Raw genomic sequence first — 18,000 nt, 5'->3', positions numbered from 1 at the left:
GCGACCGGCGTATAGTGATACAATTGTACTGATGACATATAACACAAAGCACCCGGTTGGGTGTCATCTCTCGGGCTCGCTGTCGGGTGACAGCCGGGAGCGAAGGCGATTAGGGTGGTACCCCAACACCTCCCCTTTTAGTAGAGCTGGTACGGTTCGTAGCGCACCGGTGTATGCCGCTGTCTCGAGGAGCGACGCAGGAGCGCTTCATCCGGGTCGATTGCTCTAGCTGGTACCCGAGGTCGACGTGGTTGATTCGTTGGCTCGAACAGCTCTCGCAGGAACTCTCGTTGCATGTCGTCGAAACCTTCCGGTTCTGCAGGTGGCGGTTCTACACTGGATGCATGGGAGTCTTCAGGTTGATTGAGACCCCAAGCGCCCAGCAGTATGTCCAAGGGGATGGACGGTTCAACTTGGTTCGGGACTTCGTTGTCATCATTGTAGCGTTTCCGCAGTTGGTTACTGTGAGAGCGGATCAGACGTTGCCGCTCCGGAAGCCACACGTTGTACATCACTCGTCCGACACGTTCCACGATTTCTCCGGCGACCCAGCTCCAGTTGTTGCCTTGGTGCACTTGGGCGTACACCTTGTCTTGCACTTCAAAGTTCTTCTCTTTGGCACCATGCTGTTCGTTGAACTGTCGATCTTGCTTGCTGTTGGTAGCCTTGGTGAACTTGCTGGGTGGACGAAGGAGTTCCAGAGACGTGCGCAGCGGACGACCGATCAGGATTTCAGCGGGCGATTTCCCACCAGGTGCACTTCTGCACGGAGTTGATCGGTAGCAGGTAAGGAAGATGTCGAGTGCTTCGTCCAGGTCTTCCCCTCCCGCTTGAATTTTCTTGACGGTCCTTTTAAACGTATCGACGAAGCGTTCCGCCTGGCCGTTGCTTTGGGGGTGAAACGGTGCTGTCTTGAGGTGCATAATCCCATTTGCTTCACAGAACTCTTCGAAGACGTCGCTGGTTAGCTGCGGCCCATTGTCGGTCACCAGAACTTCCGGCATTCCGAATCTCCCAAAGATTTTTTGAAGACTGGAAATTGTCGCAGCGGTGGTAATGCGTTTGGTCGGAATGATTTCCGGCCACTTCGAATACGAGTCCACCACTAGCAGGAAGTACGTGTCGTTGATGGGTCCAGCGAAATCTGCGTGCACTCTTTGCCAAGGTTTTTCGGGAATTGGCCACGACTCGAGCTTCGTTTTGGTGTCAGTTTTTGCGACCGAGGCACATTCCTGGCAAGAGCGTACTAAAACGGTGATTTGGTCATCGATGTTGGGCCAATAAACGAAATTTCTAGCTAATGACCTCATGCGATCGATACCAGGATGTCCTCTGTGCAGTTGCTCAAGGACTTTCTGCTGCAATTTCTTCGGCACCACAATCCGGTCACTGTACATCAGGACTTTCTGAGCTACGTACAGCGAGTCACGACGCGCGAAGAACTGCTGAACCTCCGGTGTTCCGGAGAGAGATTTTGCATCGCTTGGCCAACCTTTTTGCACGTACTCCATAACTTTCTGCAATGTCCGATCCTGGCTGGTCTCGGCGGCAATCGTCTTGTACGAGATCGGGAGATGCTCGATGGATTGACAGACGACGTTGCAGATGACTGTTTCGACCTCAATCGAGGCAATGATGAAATCCTCGTCTGGCTTAACGTGTGAGTTGATTAGGCGAGAGAGGATGTCTGCGTGCCCGAAGTGGTCTGTGGAGACGTACTCGATCCGAAAGTCATACAGGAGCATGGTGAGGGCCCACCTCTGGAGGCGGTTGGCAGTGTATGCTGGGATACCACGCTTGGAACCGAAAATCGCTAAGAGCGGTTTGGAGAACAAACTGCCTTCCGTAGATCATCCTGTGGAACTTTGTGACTGCATACACCAGACCTAGAGCTTCCTTCTCTATCTGGCTGTAACGAGATTCGGCGGGCGTCAGGCTTCGGGATGCGTGGTAGATAGCCTTCTCTTGTCCGTCGGGAAATCGGTGTGCAATGCGGGCGCCGATGCCCACATTCGACGCATCTGCGGACACGACAATCTCTAGGCGAGGGTTGTAGTGCGTCAGCATGAGCGGCGATTGGAGAATTTCCTTAAAACGGTCGAAAGAACGTTGGCATGCATCGGACCATTGGAAGCTGGAACCCTCCTTGAGTAGCTCGTCCAGCGGTTGGCGTAGGGTGCGCATTTCTCGTATGTACTTGCCATAATAGTTTACCGCACCTAGGTACGATCGAAGTGTAGAAACATCGTGTGGCGGAGGCATGTTGATGATTGCCTTCACCTTGTCCGGATCAGGGCGGGTGCCCTCCGAATCCAGAAGCTGTCCTAGGTACTTTACTTGGCGCATGAAGAAACGGCACTTCTCGAGCTTGACTGTGAACCCGTACTCTTGTAGGCGTTGTAGAACAAGGTACAAGTTCCGCTTGTGCTCTTCGGCGGTTCGTCCACCGATCAGGATGTCGTCGAGGTACGGACAGGTGCACGGGATACCACTCAGCATGGCATCCATAATCTGTTGGAAAGCGCCAGGGGCGCTCTTGACACCGGGGGAAAGCCGGTTGAAGCGGTAGAGCCCCTTGTGGGTGTTGATGGTGAGAAGTTTCTTGCTTTCCTCGTCGACCTCAACCTGAAGATACGCGTCCGACAGATCTATGTGGCTGAACATCGTGCAATGCGCCATCCGGTTGAAAATATCCTCTGGGAGTGGGAGTGGATAGTTGTTCGATTCAAGTGCACTGTTTAGCCCGGTGGAGAAGTCCGCGCAAATGCGAACGGTGCGATCGGGCTTCCGAACGACGACAATTGGTGCGGCCCAATCCGCATAGGTGACTGGAGTGATGATGCCAGAATCTTCCAGCCGCTTCAGCTCGTCGTCAACAACGGCCCCTGTTGTACTTCCTCACAAGCATGGGTACATTCTACTTCTCGAATAAAACAAGTTACATTATCGAGTACATTTTATTGTGTCCGCTTCTTGCGCGCGTCCGGATCAACTGACTCTACACGGAAAATCTTCTTTACATCAATTTCATATTTCAAGGGGTGCATCAAAGTTAAATACAAAATGAAACATGTAATACAACATCCTCCCCTTTTTGCAAAACAAGAAATGTAAGCTACTTCATTGTTACAACAAAATCTTTAAACTTGGAGGGTATCTTCGATTGACGTCTGGGTCGATCTAATTGTGGGCTCTCACTACGCACTGCTGTTGATGCGGTAGAAGAACTCACCAACGGTTGCGGACCGCCAGAGTCTTGGGATTCAACTGCTACCGAAGTTGCTGAGGTCCCCTCAGTTTGTATTACAGATGGGATGGATTCCGGAACCGTCTCCGGAGCCGAACCGGGTGGTGCAGACGTTGTAGGTAACAAGGTGGGTAACCAGTCACGGGGTGTAGCAAGGGGTGCTGCCGGTTCTTTCCGTGGTTTTACGTTCACGCAATCGCGTCGATAGCTTGTACCACCTACTTCAACCAAGTATGATCGATCACCAAGTTTGTTGTGAACTATTCCTGGTGTCCACTGCTTTGACGTCTCCGGTCGAAGTTGGACGTACACTGGGGAGCCAATGTCTATTTCCGGTAGGCGTCGAGTACGTTTGTCGTAGTTATACTTTATCCTCTGTCGATTTTTCAAAATGGCTTCAGGGACATCTTCGACTATGTTTGGTACCAGATTTGCGGCTGGCATAGGAATGCCGCAACGTGTACCACGGGAGAACAATCTCGACGCCGGACTGCTGCCAATGTTGTTTGGTGTATTCCTCCACAGCTGTAACGCCAACCACAGATCTTGACCATCTTCTGTTGTCTTCGTAATGAGATGCTTCGCGATTTTAACGGCTGCCTCAGCTTTACCGTTGGCTTGCTGATGGTACGGCGCCGAAGTAGAATGCTTGAAATCCCATGATTTGCTGAACTTGACCATTTCTTCGTTCACAAAATTCGTCCCATTATCGGTTATAATCATTTGCGGTGTACCATGACAGGCAAAGTTACGTTTGCATGCCTGAATGACGGACGACGACGATAGGTCTTTGAGGATGTCTATTTCAAAATAATCGGAATAGTGGTCCACAGTCACCAGAAAAATCCGTTGCTTTCCTTGGTACACTTGAAAGAAGACGTCCATTGAAACCAATTGGAACGGATACACGGGAATGGGATGAGATTTCATAGGAGGTTTCCGTTGAGACGCACCGAACTTGGCGCAAGTTCCACATTCTTGGATGCGATTCTTTATTTGGTCGTTCATTCCGGGCCAAAAGATATTGGATCTCGCAAGTCTGAGCGAAGCTTCAATTCCTGGGTGTCCGACGTGAAGTTTCTCGATCAACTTCCGACGAATGGCGGTTGGAATCACAACCCGATCTCCGCGAAACACAAGACCATCTCGACACGAAATTTCATGGCGATGCTTGAAAAAAAGCTTCACCGGATCTGGAACTTCGCTGATTCTTGTCGGCCAACCTTCCTTGGTGTACAGGATGACAGTCTGAAGAACACTATCTTCGGCGGTATTTTCCAGAATATCGTTGATCCGATCATCCGAAATGCTCAAGAAACTGCTTAAGTCGATCTGTTCCACTTCACCAAACACGCGATAGATGTGGAGTTTATGGAATTCCGAAGTGCCTTCCTTATGGTCTTCAGGTGCTCGAGAAATCGCATCTGCCAACACATTTTCTGATGATGTTCTATTGACCAAAAGAATGTTGCTAACCCATTTGGTATGCTGGTGTTCCTTGACGATGATTCCATTCTTTTCCAAATTATCCAGCTCCATTTTCAGTTTACCCCGAAGCGCGATTGGAATTCGCCGTGGCTGCTGGATCAGCGGTGGAACATCTGGGTCGACTTCTAGTATCACTTCTCCTTCGATGCTTCCGTAACCGTCGAACACGTCACTGTACTCATCCACAATACGATTCGCTTCGATTCGGTGAATTTTCCACACGTCTGACGGAACGGTTGCCTTCTCGGGTCGCTTATACGCCACCGTATTACAAAATTTCACCAAGCCCAACACATCACACACGTTAGCTGACAGTAACGGCCGGTGATCAACGTCCACTACTTGCAGAACCAACGTGACCCTCTGTCCGTTGTGTCGACACGGTAGTTTCACTTCGCCGAGGACAGGGATCGGATTACCACCAAAGCTCTGTAGTTTAAATTCGGATGGCAAAAGCTCCGGATCCTTTTTCCCAAGCAGTTTTCTCAGGCAGTTATAACCGATCAGGCTAGTGTTTGCGCCTGTATCGAGTTCACAAATCACTTTTTCCCACCGTCCATCCACTTTCAGTTGAAGATCAGCCATGACGTGTCCACCTTTCGAAGCATTATTGTAGATTTTTCCAATCTGGCGCTCTTCACCCGACTCTTCAGATTCACTGTACACGATTGATTCACTGTCATCACTCTCGTCTGAGTTATTCAAAACTTGCTTCACTTTTCGCTTCTTAATAGCACCCTTGTTTGTTGGGCACATCTTCTCAAAATGATTTTTTGCCTTACACTTTCGACACTTCTGCCCCAACGCAGGGCACACCCCCTTTTCGAAGATGTGGCGCCCCCCACAAAACTTGCAATACTTCTTCTCATTTTTTTCTTTTCTCGGTCGTATATAGTTAACTTCCTTTTCTCGCTCGGCTTCTAGTGCCATCAAGCGGGGTACCGATACCTCTTCCAGCCGGCACTCATCCACCGCCTTGGCAAGCGTAATATCGCCACAGGTAATCAATCGCTTTCGTAGGTGTGGCCATTTATTGGCAGTGATCACTTTATACGCGAGCAACCTTTCTTCCAAAACTCCCAACTGGCATGGTTTCGCAAGCACTCTCAACTTCGTTAAAAACTCGTCTATCGACTCAGACTCCTGCTTGACAGATAGAAACTCAAGCAGGTCCAAGTTCATATTCCGCGCACGAACCACTTTAGCTTTGATTGCAGCCAAAGCCGCAACCGGCGATTGCCGTTGTTGATCGGTTAGCTCGAAATTAAAATATTTACGGAGAGCATCGAAACCGATAACCGATAGCAAAAAACCAACTTTCTTCGCATTTTGGTCTGCAGGCCAATTATTCATACCTGTTGTGATAATTTGATTTACTGTGTATAAGTTTGGACACCCCTACACAGAAATACAAAACTGTCAGAATGTTCGCGACGCCAAGAGAATAAAACGTGATTTCGAGTTAGTGATTAAATTCGTATTTTATTTCCTTGATTAGAAAGACTTAACATTGGCGATCGAGGATCGGATTTCGCGGACGCGTAGTGAAGTATTCGGTGATTAAATTCGTGGTCGAAAATACGCGATTCCTCTAACTTCGAGCGAGTTTTGCGGAGAAGTGCTGAGAAGAAGAAAGTGTTTACAAGTGACGAGCGATACATCGTAGTGAGGATGAATCCAGTCGGAGGTGGAATGCCACCGTTTGACCCGGACGATACGACGAATGTCAGTTCAAGGTGGAAGAAGTGGAAGCGCTCATTTGAGATATTTTTGGATGTCAATAATGTGGCCCTCCCGTCGAGGAAGAAGTCCTACTTACTACACTTCGCTGGGGAAGCAGTGCAGGACATATACGACAGTCTAGTGGGTGCCGTCGAGCCACCAGTGCCAGCAGGATCAGATGCCTATCAGGAAGCAATGAGAGTGTTGGACGGCCACTTTCTTCCCATGAAGTGTTTGCCACAGGAGCGCCACATCTTCAGAAACTTGCAGCAAGAGCCCGACGAAAAGATCTCAAAATTTGTTCTTCGTTTACGGGAGCAAGGGAATCTATGTGAGTATCAGGATTGGCTGGACGAGAACATTAAAGAGCAGATCTTCGAGAAAGGCTCATCCGACGAACTTCGTGCCAAAATACTGACGAAACCGTCGATGACTTTGGCGGAGATAATTAACGAAGGTCGATCGCTTGAAACAATTGAGAAGGTCCGTCAGCAGTTGAAGCATTCCGGAGATATCAACAAGATTTCAACTTCCAAGAACGAATGTTTCCGTTGTGGTCGAGTTGGCCACTATGCTAGCGACGATTGCTGCCCGGCGAAGAACAAGAAATGCGAAAAGTGTGGACTCATCGGACACTTCCGGCGGTGCTGTAAGACGAAGGAGAGGGAAAGCGAAAACCAGTTTTCGAGGCAAAGGAACAGGCGCGTGCGGCAGGTTGGCGAGGAAGCATCGGGTGGAAACGAAAGTGTTTATGACTCGGACGACAGCAGCAGCGATGCAACTGAGACTCGACACGACGTAAAGTACGTTTTCGCAGCGGATACGGATGATACCCAGGCAGAAAAGGTTATTTGCAGCATAGGCGGAGTGAAAATTAAGTGGATTGTGGACTCAGGGGCAGGCATTAATGTCATTGATGACGATACATGGCGCTACCTCAAGAAGCACAACGTCGACGTCCTTTCGCAGACCAAAGAGTCTAAGCGAACTCTGAAGGCATATGGCAACAATGATTTACATGTGGTCGGAGAGTTCACGGCCAACATTTCTACCAAGCATTGCAGCGTAGTGGCAGAGGTCGTTGTTGTTAAAGACAGAGGAGCAAGTCTGCTCAGTCGGGAGACGGCCACCCGGCTTAATATCCTAAGCATCAACACGAACGTATGGAAGATAAATGCCGATCCTAACAAAATTGGTACCATAAAAGGATTCGAGGTGAGGCTGCAGATCAACGATTCAATTAAACCAGTCCAGCACACAAAATGCCATGTTCCCATTCCACTTCAAGAAAAGGTACAGCAGGAGATTGACCATTTGTTGGAGCAAGACATTATTGAAGCAGCGCCAAGAGATTCACCGTGGATATCCCGTCTCGTCGTCAGCCCGAAAGCAGGTGATCCATCAAGTGTTCGACTCTGTGTCGATATGCGAGCCGCCAATAAGGCAATAGTGCCCCAACATCATCCTCTCCCAACCTTCGAAGACATCGTACCTCATCTGAACGATTGCAGGTGGTTTTCAAAAATCGACTTGGTTAAAGCGTTCCACCAGGTACCGTTAGCGGAGGATTCCAGATTCATAACAACATTCGCAACGCATCAAGGATACTATCGGTACAAAAGGTTGACTTTCGGAATGAACTGCGCATCGGAAGTGTTCCAAAGCATAATTGAACGTATTTTGAAAGGGATCAAATATGTTCGGGTCTTCATTGACGACATTATGGTATTTGCGCCGACTAAACACCAACATGACGCCACACTTCGAGAAGTGATTCAGCGATTGGAAGAATATGGAATAACGATCAATCTGAAGAAATGTGAGTTTGGAAAACCGGAAGTGACTTTCATGGGACATGTGCTGTCGGAGAAGGGCATAAAACCAACGTTGGATAAGGTGGAAGCAATACGCCGTCTACGCGAACCCTGCACGGTGGAAGAGGTACGCAGCTTTTTGGGAACCATCACTTACCTTGGTAGGTTCATACCGGATCTGTCAACACTGACAACCCCGCTTCGCCAGCTCTTGCGAAAGGATTCCAAATTTGTGTGGGGTTCACCTCAGAAGGAAGCGTTCCAGAAAATAAAGGATATACTAGTGGATCCGAAGTCACTAGGCTACTATTCTCCGTGCGACAAGACGATTCTGATTGCAGACGCCAGTCCAACGGGACTTGGAGGAGTACTTCTACAGGAGAAAGATGGAGTCAAAAGGGTTATCTGCTACATAAGCAAAGGTCTTTCGGATGCTGAGAAGTCGTATGCCCAGAACGAGAAGGAAGCCCTGGCGTTAGTGTGGGCTACCGAACGTCTTCAAATCTACCTCAGAGGAATGGAGTTTTTGCTATTAACGGACCACGAGCCACTCAAAGTTATCTTCGGCCCAGGACATCCTTCTTGTCCGAGGATCGAGAGGTGGGCTATGAGGCTTCAGTCTTTTCGCTTTCAAATTGTCCACATTCCGGGGAAAGTGAATATTGCAGATTCCCTGTCAAGATTACCAAAGTTCAAGCACTGCACTACATACGACCGCATCGGAGAAGAAGCAGTATTGGCCATCATGGAACATGCGAAACCCGTGGCGTTATCTATGGAGGAACTATCAACACAATCGGAAAGGGATGCAATCTTGTCGGATGTGAAAGAAGCGATTCGAACGGGCCGTTGGAGTGATGCTGTCAAGAAATATGCACCGTTTAAGGAGGAGCTCTATTGCTATGATCAAGTACTTCTCAGGGGTGACCGTTTGGTAGTGCCATCAAACCTACAGAAGCGAGTGTTGCGTCTTGCTCATATCGGACATCCCGGTATCGAGCGAACCAAACAGCGTTTGAGATCGAAAGTGTGGTGGCCGTCCATGGATAGGGATGTGGAGAGAGCCGTTAAAAGTTGCTTGGATTGTCAGGTAGTTGGGAAGCTAGTGCCAGCAGAACCAATGGAAGTACGAAGAATGCCAGAAAATCCTTGGGAAGTGCTACATCTCGATATCCTGGGTCCACTGCCATCAGGGGACTCACTGCTGGTGATCATTGATCCGTACAGTAGGTATAGGGTTATTGAGGTCTTGAGGCAAACCACATCTACTGACATCGTTGATAGATTGCGACCTCTTTTCATGAGGCTCGGCATTCCCAATGTGATAATCACGGACAACGCGCGAAACTTCTCAAGCAAGGTGATGGAGGATTTCTGCGGAGAACTTGGAGTGAAACTTCGCCATACTACACCATACTGGCCCCAGGCCAACGGCGAAGTTGAACGCCAGAATCGAAGCATCCTGAAGGTTCTGAGAATCTCCGAACTCAACAAATCGAACTGGAAGCAGGACCTGGAAGAATACAACTATGTGTACGCGCTTACTCCTCATCCGGCAACTGGATACTCACCAGCGGAACTAGCTTTCGGCAGAAAATTCCGTGATTGGATTCCGCATCCGTTTCAACTAACTGGTGTTTTGGACGCAGAAGTACAAGACAATGACAAGGCTTATAAACACAACTCCAAGACATACTACGATGACACCAAGGGAGCGAGAGAGTCAAATCTTTGTGTAGGAGACGAAGTCCTCATGAGGAATATGAACCCAGCCAACAAACTCGCTGCGAATTTTCATTCTCAGCCAGCGAGAGTTCTCCAAAAACAAGGGAACTCTGTTGTAATTGAAACTCCAACCGGTGAGAGATATCGAAGAAATTCGTCTCATCTAAAGAAGGTTTACAATGAAAGCCAGGGTGAAACTGCTGACCAAGATACGGAGAAGGAAAGTGACGACCTGCTTGAGTGGACAACGCCACCAGAGCAACAGCGGAATACACCAGGACCAAGTGAGCAGCGCGAAGGGTCTACGGTGGAAACGAATGGATCTGTCAATGGCCCCGCATCCATAAAGCTGAAGAGAAAGGTACGCCAGCCTCTAAGATTCGACGACTACATACTCGACTTGAACCAAGTTGCAGAGCAAGGAGTTTAAAGAAAGGGGAAGGTGTTGTGATAATTTGATTTACTGTGTATAAGTTTGGACACCCCTACACAGAAATACAAAACTGTCAGAATGTTCGCGACGCCAAGAGAATAAAACGTGATTTCGAGTTAGTGATTAAATTCGTATTTTATTTCCTTGATTAGAAAGACTTAACAATACCGATTGCACTGGCGTAATTGTTCCAATTACGCTCGAAAAAATCAAAGTTCTCACTCATGTCCCCTTCCAAACACAGCGGGGGAGGCTGTGGAACCGGCTGAGATGCCGGCACATTCACGTGCATGTTATTCACTCGATCAGTTAAAGCAGCGAACAAATCGTTTTGCCTCGCCAACAGATTACGAATTTCTTCCATGTTGTTTGTTTACTCGGTCCACGAATACGAAAAACAACACGACGGTTTTTCCGCACTTATTCCCGCTCACTACTACACCCGTCTGGTGGAAATCGTTTCCAACGGTGATCAAGAATCACACACACCAACGCGTGAGGTGCGAGAACAACGAGGCTGGCCCCGAGACTGGCCCCAATCAGCAGGCCCACAACGGAAGGAAATCTTCCGTTCGTACGGAACGCTTTTCCGGATACTACAACTTTCCGACGGATTAACAAACACTACGCGACCGCTTCTGACACCATGTTGTACTTCCTCACAAGCATGGGTACATTCTACTTCTCGAATAAAACAAGTTACATTATCGAGTACATTTTATTGTGTCCGCTTCTTGCGCGCGTCCGGATCAACTGACTCTACACGGAAAATCTTCTTTACATCAATTTCATATTTCAAGGGGTGCATCAAAGTTAAATACAAAATGAAACATGTAATACAACAGCCCCCATGTTGTAGGAAACTGGCCGCTTCGGTTTGAACACTGGCTGGACGTCCGGCTTGAGCGTGAGATGCACCTGTGTTTTGGTGCACAGTCCCATACGGTTGGTGAACACATCGGGAAACTTCTCCTTCATTTCGAGCACCTGCTGGCTTGGTTGTGAGCTGCCGACCAGCTTGCAGAACGACGAAAACGGAACGTCCCAGAGCCCAAACTCATCCATGAGGTCTGAGCCTAAAACATTCAGAGAAAGGTCAGCACAACAAACGTAACAGTTACCTTCCTTTTGCGTTCCGCCGATGGTGTACGATGCTCGAAACATGGACTCGATGCCCAATCTGTCACCAGATGCGGTCTGCACTTGACAATCGGGGGGAGACGTTTGGGGTGCTCCGACTTTGATCCAGTTCTGCCTGGAGATGATCGTTATGTCCGAGCCTGAGTCCAGCTGCAAGTCGACTGGAACCCCGTTGATCGCTGTCTCCACGTACCGCCGGCTGCGGTTCACATTTTTCACGGTCACGATCTTGGCTGCGTGGTGTTTGTTTTGCTGCTTCCCCTTGTTCTTCTTGGAGCTTGGCTTGGATGCGAAACAGGAACAATAGCCTTCCTTATGGCCGGTTCGGCCACAGTCACGGCATTTGTGGTTCTTGAAGCTGCACTGGCTGGAGAAATGCATGCCGCCGCATGACCAACACGGCGTTTTAGGCGTGTCGGATTTGTTGCCACCAAACTTGTCCTTCTTACGGCGGTTGCCGTTGGGAGAATTCACTCGAACAGCATGTGTTGCAGCAGCACCGGTGGTGGAGGCAGACTGACTCCCGATGAGTACGGTGTCCTTCTTCAAGTTTATCAAACTCTTGCACTCCTCCACTATCTTCTCCAGCGTTATGTCCTGCGTCTCGTTGATTTTCGAAAGCAGGCGCATCCGGATGTCAGCATCCCTGGGTGACTTCAACCCGCACACAAAAATCAGGCACTTAAACTGGTCTTCTTTGAGCTCCTGCAGCTTGAAATCGACACAAGCGCGGTTGACTTTGCAGGAGTAGGAGATGAAATCTTCGTTCTCATCCTTCGCTGTCTGCAGGCACTGGTACCGGCGATGGAAGGTCGAAACGGGGCTACCAAAAATGGTTTGTAATTTGGCAACCGTTTCGTCGAAGGAAAATTCCTTCGAGAGCTTGGGGAGAATGAACGAAGTGTACCTTTCGTGTGCGGCGGGGTTGAGTTTGCGGAGCAGCAGTCGTACCTTTGCGTCGTCGTCCAGCTTGGAGGCGTCTTTTTCAAAAAGGTCCGCATACCTGGAGAACCAAGCATCGAACGAGCATCCCTTTTCCAGATCATACGCGAACTCGGTGATATTGCTCGCGAGGGAATCTAGCACCAACTCGTTCCGATTGGCGTTCTGGACGTTTCCCTGTATGCTCGCCATCTGTTCTGCCATGCGGGTCATCAACGTGTGTTGATTGTTCAGCAGCTGCAAAATGGTTTCCTTAAACGGTTGGTCCGCATTGGAGCCAGCTGCAAGCGCTGCTGCACCGGGGGGTGGCAATGGACCCGGCATGGCGAACACAAAAGACACTCGACGCGACTTTTTGATTGCGGTTTTCGCGAGAAAAACAACCGGCACGACTTTTTACCGACTCGTCGCCACTTTGTTACGATGTGAGAGTAAGCCGAGATGAGTAACGTAACAAACAAATATACTTTTATTAATGTAATAACGAGGTAACAATAAACGTATTAAAAAGGTGCGACCGGCGTATAGTGATACAATTGTACTGATGACATATAACACAAAGCACCCGGTTGGGTGTCATCTCTCGGGCTCGCTGTCGGGTGACAGCCGGGAGCGAAGGCGATTAGGGTGGTACCCCAACAAACAAGTAAAGGCAAAATAGTCGGCTTTCATAAAATTAATAAGAAACTCATGTTTTCTTCTAGTGCGGCTATTAAGCACCAGCAAGTAATAAATTAGGTTACTTATACTAACATTTTACAGTTACTGTTTTATTCGGTCATCAAATAAAATATTTCGGTGTAGATTTTACAAAGTAACGTTTATTAATGCTTCCGTACTCGTACGCACTCGGATAACGAATGAATGGAAAGGGAGATTATGAATGGCGGTGTGTATGATTGAAAGGATCGTTCATAAATTACATATTCGAATGGCGATCAAATACTACGTAATATAACATCCTCCCTGTTTTATAGTAAAAGAAAAACTATTAGAGACAGTAATCTTTGAATCGCATTGGGAGCTTAACATTTCTCTTAGGTCTAACACTTTGATCATCAGCGACTGAATCCTTGGATGGTTTGGTAACTTTCGGGGTCTCCGGTGGCTTCGCTGCTGATGCTACTTCCGGATGAACGGCATCAGGTACACTGTTGGTCGCTTCTCGATTAGACACCGATCCGTCAGAAATTGGCACGGCCAACTGCTCCGTGGCAACAGGATCAACGTTTGGTATGATGAACTGATCTGGATTCACTTCAGGCGCCTGGGGTTCATTACGTGGTTTCAAGTGCACCAAATCACGTCGATACTGCATACCATCCACATCAACTATGTACGACCGCTCGTTCAGTTTGTTGCTAACTCTGGCAGGTGTCCAAGTCTTAGATGTTTCTGGTTGAAGTTGTACGTAGACTGAAGATCCCGTGTCCAAATGCGGTAGATTCCTGGCTTTTCTATCATACTGAATCTTCGCTTTACGCCTTCGTTCTTCAATCGCTTCAGGAACACCCGACACTAGTTTTGGCATTAGATGGTTTGTAGACATTGGTATACCGCAGCGAGTATTTCGAGAAAACAACCATGCTGCGGGACTGGAACCAATTTTATTTGGAACATTTCTCCAGTGCAATAATGCGTACCAGAAATCATTGCCTGCTTCATCTGCTTTCTTCAACAACCGTTTCGCTATCTTCACGGCCGCTTCAGCTTTTCCGTTAGCCTGCTGATGGTGTGGTGCCGATGTTGAATGAAGAAAGTCCCATTCACGAGCGAACTGTTTCCACTCTCGGTTGACAAAATTCGTTCCGTTGTCTGATATGACCTGTTGCGGCTTGCCGTGTCGGGAAAAGTTGGATTTGCATACAGCAATCGTTGCTTTCGGTGTTAAATCCTTCAACAGGTCAACTTCAAAAAAATCCGAAAAATGGTCAACAGTAACGAGGAATTTGCATCTTTTTCCTTGGTACTCAGCAAAGAAGACATCCATTGATACCAATTGGAATGGGTATACTGGAATTGGGTGACTTTGCATTGGCGCTGGAGTTTGAGATGCTTGGAATTTAGCACACACGTTGCACTGAGCGACAGCTTCCTTAATCTGGGCACTCATTCCAGGCCAGAAAAGGTTCGCCCGTGCCAACTTTAGAGTCGCCTCCATCCCATTGTGGCTGACATGGACTTTGCCAGTCAACTTCCGACGTAGCGTATACGGGACAACAATCCTGTCGTTACGGTAGATGATTCCGTCTTGAGTGCTGAGCTCGTTCCTGTACTTGAAGAACATTCTGGCACTATCCGGAACTCTATCCACTGATGCGGGCCAACCATCACGAATGTACTGCATAACCTGTTGCAAAGACGTGTCCGCTTCTGTCGCTGCAATGATCTCGTTCAACTGCTCATCCTTCACTTTCAGGAAACTGGAGAGATTGACTTCTTCGATTTCACGGAATACTCGAAAGATGTTCCGCTTATTGAACCTATCATCCGCAAGATTTTCGTCGAACGGTGCTCTGGATATCGCGTCAGCCACCACGTTGTCTTTGCCCGTGACAAACTCGATTGTCAATCGGTAGCGCTGCAGATTTAGCAACATGTGCTGCAGACGTCGCGGTGCAGAAAGTAGTGGCTTCCGAAACACTGCAACCAACGGTTTGTGATCAGTCTTTACGGTAATTTTAGGATTTCCCACAATTAGTTGGTCGAACCGTACGCAAGCGAAGAGGATAGCGAGTAATTCCTTTTCGATTTGTGCATAGTTCTTCTCAGTAGGCGTGAGGGTACGTGAAGCGTATCCAATTACTCCATGGCTTTGGAAAACAGCTGCCCCTAGAAACGAGTAAGAACTAGCATCACACTCGATCACTATTGGCTCGTTCACATTGTAGTATCGCAGTGTATTAGTATCTGCCACCAAACACTTGACACAATTGAACTCCTCTTCTTCCTTTTCTGACCAAACCCAATTCTCTTTCTCCGAAATCAATCGCCGAAGGACAGTGAAATTTGCGCTGAGATTTGGTATGAAACGGCTGAGGTAGTTCACCATTCCAATGAACCTTTGAAGCTGTTTACGATCTGTCGGACGCGGAAAATTCTTGATAGAAACAACTTTACTCTCGTCCGGTTGAAGTCCCTTGTTCGTCAACACGTGTCCGTAGAACTTGACCGACGTTTCGCAGAGCTTGAGTTTGCTGAAGTTCAGTTTGACGTTGCATTCCTTCAAGCGAACCAACAACTTCTCCAAGCAGATATTGTGGTTCTCCAGAGCTTCCTCCAACGTGTCTCCCGAGCCGTAAATCAGCAAATCGTCAGCAACGCATTCCACTCCCGATAATCCCTGAATCACCTCTTGCAGCTTCATCTGGAAGATATCCGGGGCGGAAGCGATCCCGAAAGGTAGACGAATCCATCGGTACCGCCCGAACGGTGTCCAAAACGTTGTTAGTCGGCTACTCTTCTCATCCAGTAGCACATGCCAGAAACCCTTGCGAACGTCCGCCGTTGAAAACACTTTTGCCTTCCCTAATTCGGGCAAAATTTCGTCGATAGTGGTGAATTGCATATGGGGACGTTTGAGCGCTGCGTTCAGCGGTATTGGATCGAGACAGATACGAACGGATTCCGATTTCTGCTCCTTGCGCTTGACCAACACAATATTACTAACCCATTCAGTGTGGCGGTTCTCCTTCACGATCAACCCATCGCGTTCCAGATTCTTCAGTTCTTCCTTCAGCTTCTCTCTCATTGCGATTGGAACTCTTCGAGGTGGCTGGATCGAAGGTGTGACGTCGGCAGAAACTTCCAAAGACACGGCTCCGGCGAATTTACCGATACCGTGAAAAACCTCCTCGTGTCGTTTGACGATATTCTGAGCTTTTATACGGTATACATTCAGAAGTTCTTGTTCCGTTTTCGGTGCAGTGAAATTCACTGTGTTGCAGAATTTTACAAAGCCCAGAATGCGACACACATTTGCTGAGAGGAGCGGTCCATGGGTAACATCGACTACTTGAAAAACAAGGCTGTACTTACGGTCTTTCCTCCGACATGGAATTTTTACTTGCCCGATCACCGGAATGCTGTTCCCGCCGAATGCTTGGAGATGGTACGCGGATGGCTGCAGCTCGAGTTTGTCTTTGCCAATCATGTTCTCCAACCAATTCTTCCCCACAAGGCTTGTGTTCGCACCAGTGTCCAACTCACATTTCACGGGCTGCCATTTCCCACCGATCCGCAAGTCCAGGTCCGCGGTAACATGTCCACCACTACCGGATTTATCAATGATTTTTCCGATTGACACACTCTCACCGCAGGACGACTCATCGTTGTCGTTATCACTGCTCTCCGCTGAATCACTTTCGGAGCTGCTTTCTTCGCGCACTTGCTTCACTCGGAGCTTCTTCTTTAGCTTCTTCTTCCGATCCGCCTTACACACTTTCTCGAAGTGATTTTTTCCACCACAACGATTGCACCTTTTCCCCAGCGCTGGGCAAGCACCTTTGGAGAAATCATGCTTTGCCCCACAGAACTTACACTTCATCTTTTCTCTTTTCACCATGTTCACTTCCGCGCTTGCTTGACCCACTGTAACCGGATGCCTCTCAGTTATTTCTTCAGCACGGCACAAATCCATGGCGTGCGCTTCCGTCAAGTTTTGGGTCGTTATCAACTTAGATCGAAGCTTCATCCACTTGATCGAAGTAGCAAGTTTGTACCTGATCATGTCCCCTTCCAGCACACCGAACTTGCACAGTTTCGCGAGTGATTTTACACGACACAAATAATTGTCAACACTTTCTGTGGAATCTTGCACCAGCGAAAAAAAATCAAACCAGTCGACAAACTTGTTCCGTTCACGCACAACCTTGCTCTTTATTGCCGCGAGAGCAAGTTCCGGGTCGTTTTGCTGAGCCTGATTCAGTTCGAAATTGAAGTATTTTTTTAACGCGTCTTTTCCAACCACCGATAGCAAAATGCTCGTCTTTTGCTTGTTCTGATCGGCCGGCCACGCATCCATGCCGACCGCACTGGCATAGGTCTTCCAATTCACTTCAAAAAAATTGAAATTTTGTTCCATGTCACCTTCCAACTCTAGCGGCGGCGGCAGTGGAACAGACGACGCGGCTGCGCTTCCCGCAACCGGTGCCGCATGCTGATTCAACTGAACGGTTTTCACTGAACCAATCAGAGCCTGCATCGCCTGCCTTTGCATTTCCATAAAACGCGAAAACTGATCTGCATCCATTTTCTTCAAGTTTATTCACTTCCGGGAAAACACTCGAGTCCGACACGATAGCGAAAAAAATATGGCGCACGACAGGATCCAACAAGTTTGCTCTTCACCGCACAACTTTCCGCAATCACTGCTGCTGATGATTTTCCCGCCGCTCGGACCGAACAATTCCTCAAAAACACTTCCACGATATACGAATGACGTCGGAAAATACTTTTTAGTCCACGACTACTTCTGACACCATGTTTTA

At 48.3% G+C, this 18,000-nt stretch overlaps 4 protein-coding genes across 4 annotated transcripts; all 4 read right to left on the bottom strand.

Annotated features, from left to right (window-relative positions):
• Positions 1-137: 137 nt before the first annotated feature.
• LOC134290381 (uncharacterized protein K02A2.6-like) lies at positions 138-2,956 on the bottom strand. The gene is made up of 3 exons (XM_062857506.1): positions 2,943-2,956; positions 1,887-2,893; positions 138-1,813 (listed from the first exon to the last, which is right to left on the bottom strand). Exons 1-3 carry the CDS (start codon positions 2,954-2,956, stop codon positions 138-140), a joined length of 2,697 nt encoding a protein of 898 aa, XP_062713490.1.
• On the bottom strand, positions 2,890-11,274 carry LOC134289884 (uncharacterized). The gene is made up of 2 exons (XM_062856580.1): positions 10,598-11,274; positions 2,890-6,090 (listed from the first exon to the last, which is right to left on the bottom strand). The coding sequence occupies exons 1-2, from the start codon at positions 10,791-10,793 to the stop codon at positions 3,116-3,118; spliced, it is 3,171 nt and encodes a 1,056-aa protein (XP_062712564.1). The 5' UTR covers positions 10,794-11,274; the 3' UTR covers positions 2,890-3,115.
• Positions 11,243-12,835, bottom strand: LOC134290380 (uncharacterized protein K02A2.6-like). Its single transcript, XM_062857505.1, has 2 exons — positions 11,551-12,835; positions 11,243-11,505 (listed from the first exon to the last, which is right to left on the bottom strand). Exons 1-2 carry the CDS (start codon positions 12,833-12,835, stop codon positions 11,243-11,245), a joined length of 1,548 nt encoding a protein of 515 aa, XP_062713489.1.
• Positions 12,836-13,502: 667 nt separating this feature from the next.
• Positions 13,503-17,762, bottom strand: LOC134290379 (uncharacterized protein K02A2.6-like). The gene has a single exon (XM_062857503.1). It carries the CDS (start codon positions 17,760-17,762, stop codon positions 13,503-13,505), a length of 4,260 nt encoding a protein of 1,419 aa, XP_062713487.1.
• Between the last annotated feature and the right edge of the window lie 238 nt (positions 17,763-18,000).

The sequence above is a fragment of the Aedes albopictus genome, chromosome 3 (genome assembly GCF_035046485.1).
Source record: "Aedes albopictus strain Foshan chromosome 3, AalbF5, whole genome shotgun sequence".
NCBI classification, from domain to species: Eukaryota; Metazoa; Arthropoda; class Insecta; order Diptera; family Culicidae; genus Aedes; species Aedes albopictus.
Note: the sequence above shows the minus strand (reverse complement) of the source record. Positions and strands in the feature narration are given on the sequence as shown.

Coding starts and splice junctions, on each gene's coding strand:
- LOC134289884 (XM_062856580.1), bottom strand. CDS start 10,793: ATGGAAGAAATTCGTAATCTGTTGGCGAGGCAAAACGATTTGTTCGCT. Junction 6,091..10,597: donor CAATTACGCCAGTGCAATCG/GTATTGTTAAGT, acceptor TTATCACAACAG/GTATGAATAATTGGCCTGCA.
- LOC134290381 (XM_062857506.1), bottom strand. Junction 1,814..1,886: donor GATAGAGAAGGAAGCTCTAG/GTCTGGTGTATG, acceptor AACCGCTCTTAG/CGATTTTCGGTTCCAAGCGT.
- LOC134290379 (XM_062857503.1), bottom strand. CDS start 17,762: ATGGATGCAGATCAGTTTTCGCGTTTTATGGAAATGCAAAGGCAGGCG.
- LOC134290380 (XM_062857505.1), bottom strand. CDS start 12,835: ATGCCGGGTCCATTGCCACCCCCCGGTGCAGCAGCGCTTGCAGCTGGC. Junction 11,506..11,550: donor CGGCGGAACGCAAAAGGAAG/GTAACTGTTACG, acceptor TGAATGTTTTAG/GCTCAGACCTCATGGATGAG.